General features: G+C 19.4%; 1 protein-coding gene across 1 annotated transcript in view; it reads right to left on the bottom strand.

The window, feature by feature from the left end:
* Positions 1-1,038: 1,038 nt before the first annotated feature.
* LOC113222463 overlaps positions 1,039-1,987 on the bottom strand; it is a 1,404-nt gene continuing 455 nt past the window's right edge. Inside the window, exon 2 of the mRNA XM_026452101.2 lies at positions 1,039-1,846. Within this exon, the coding sequence (XP_026307886.1) occupies positions 1,283-1,846 (564 nt within the window). The 3' untranslated portion in view covers positions 1,039-1,282. The remainder of the gene's footprint in view (positions 1,847-1,987) is intronic.

Raw genomic sequence — 1,987 nt, 5'->3', positions numbered from 1 at the left:
TTTTTTTTTTTTTTTTTTTTTTTTTTTTTTTTTTTTTTTTTTTATACATATCCAGTAAATAATTCATTTGTTTATTTGTTACCTGGTAAGTTAGGTAATTATTTAAGTGACTATTTAATTAGTCCGTTTACTTATTTATTTATGCATATTTGTTAGGATGGCATATTTTGTTTTTGGACAAATTACATTGAAACGAAATGTGTATACATTTTTTCTTTATTTTTAATTTGTTATTTGCTTTATAAATTCTTACAATTTTATTTTTATGTTTTGATAAAAACGAAATGGTTAATAAAAAAAAAAAAAAAAAACTGAACTTACAAAAATTAAAATGACAAAATGAATAATTTATAGATTCTACGACATACTAAGAAAAGCATAAATATACATTACGTACATTACAATATATAAAAGCACAACAACATATACGTTATGTTTAAAAGCACGATGAACATTCTCATGAAATTGTTTAATAAAAAAAGCTAATATACATATATATATATATGTATATATGTATGTATATATGTATGTATATATGTATATATGTGTTTGTGTGTTTATACACACATTTAAAAATGTATTAAAAATTAACACTGTAAGAGTTTAGAAAAAAAGAACAATACATTTATAATCCTATATTTAAAAATTTACAAGCTCATTATGTTTTTAAATAAAAAAAAAAAAAAAAAAATCAACAAATATGTAAATGTATATGTATATATATGTGTTACATTTGTTGGCCATGTATATTAAAAATTTTCAATTTATTTAATTTAAAAGGCAATTATATATAGAATTAATTTTTTATAATTTTTTTTTTTTTTTTTTTTTTTTTTTAAGCCCATTATTTATTTTAGCAAGTTAAAATATGTATACATACATAAACACACACATAACAAAGTAGGTATAAAAACATTATAATATTCTGCATTTACTATTTATAGAATTATTTTATGGTTGAATTGTATATGTTATAAAAACAAAATAATAGGAATAAATGATTTATATATTTGAATATTATTCAAAATACTTATCTGTATATTAATATTTATAAAAATTTATAAAAAAATAGTATTATTATTATTATATCTTTATTATAATAATAAAATGTTAGTATTATTCACATATATTAAATTGTTTAAACTTTTACCTCTATATTCATATAACTATTAAAAAAAAAAAAAAAAAGGCTCATATATCCCTATTATTTATTTAATTTTTATGTTATTTATTAGACAGAACATTAAAAAAAAAACATATCACATGTATTATCACTATTGTCTTAATCATCCGTATTATCTTTACTATCATAACCATATTTATCACTTGTATCGTCTGTATTGTTAGTATGAACTTGTTCATTTTGTTGTATAGATTCAAGAATTTTTTTTAAATCATTAATGTCAACAAAAGGTTTTCCTCTTAGTTTTGTAGATTTATTAGAATATATTAATTTATTATTATTACCAATAATAAGTTTCTCGTTTGGTTTTATAGATTTATAAGAATTTCTTAATTTATTATCGTGATTTATTTCAAATGGTATGTTAAGTTGTAAAGACTCAGTACAAACCATTAAATTATTACTTATGTTATTATGTAAATCATCATCAACATTATTGTCATCTTCATCTATCATTTCTTCTTCGTTACGCTGTTCAAAATTGTTCGCTTCTGATATAATAGCATCAAAAAGAATTTCTAAAAAATTATTTTCTGGGTCTTGATTCAATAAAGAAGTACTCATAAGTGGTTGCATGTCTTTAACTAATTGTGGATCAACTGTTGAAGATAATGCATATCGACTCCCATGGTCCGTCAACATAAAACATTTATTATGTACAACCTGTAACAATAAAAAATAAACATGTACCACAATAAAAAATATACACAAGCGTCTACATATATATTTTTTATGAAAAGTATACATATATTTTTTTTGAAAAGTATACATATATTTTTTATGAAAAGTATACATATATTTTTT

The sequence above is a fragment of the Piliocolobus tephrosceles genome, unplaced genomic scaffold (genome assembly GCF_002776525.5).
Source record: "Piliocolobus tephrosceles isolate RC106 unplaced genomic scaffold, ASM277652v3 unscaffolded_31337, whole genome shotgun sequence".
Taxonomy (NCBI): Eukaryota; Metazoa; Chordata; class Mammalia; order Primates; family Cercopithecidae; genus Piliocolobus; species Piliocolobus tephrosceles.
The sequence above is the reverse complement of the archived record's forward strand: the minus strand, read 5'-3'. Positions and strand labels throughout refer to the sequence as shown.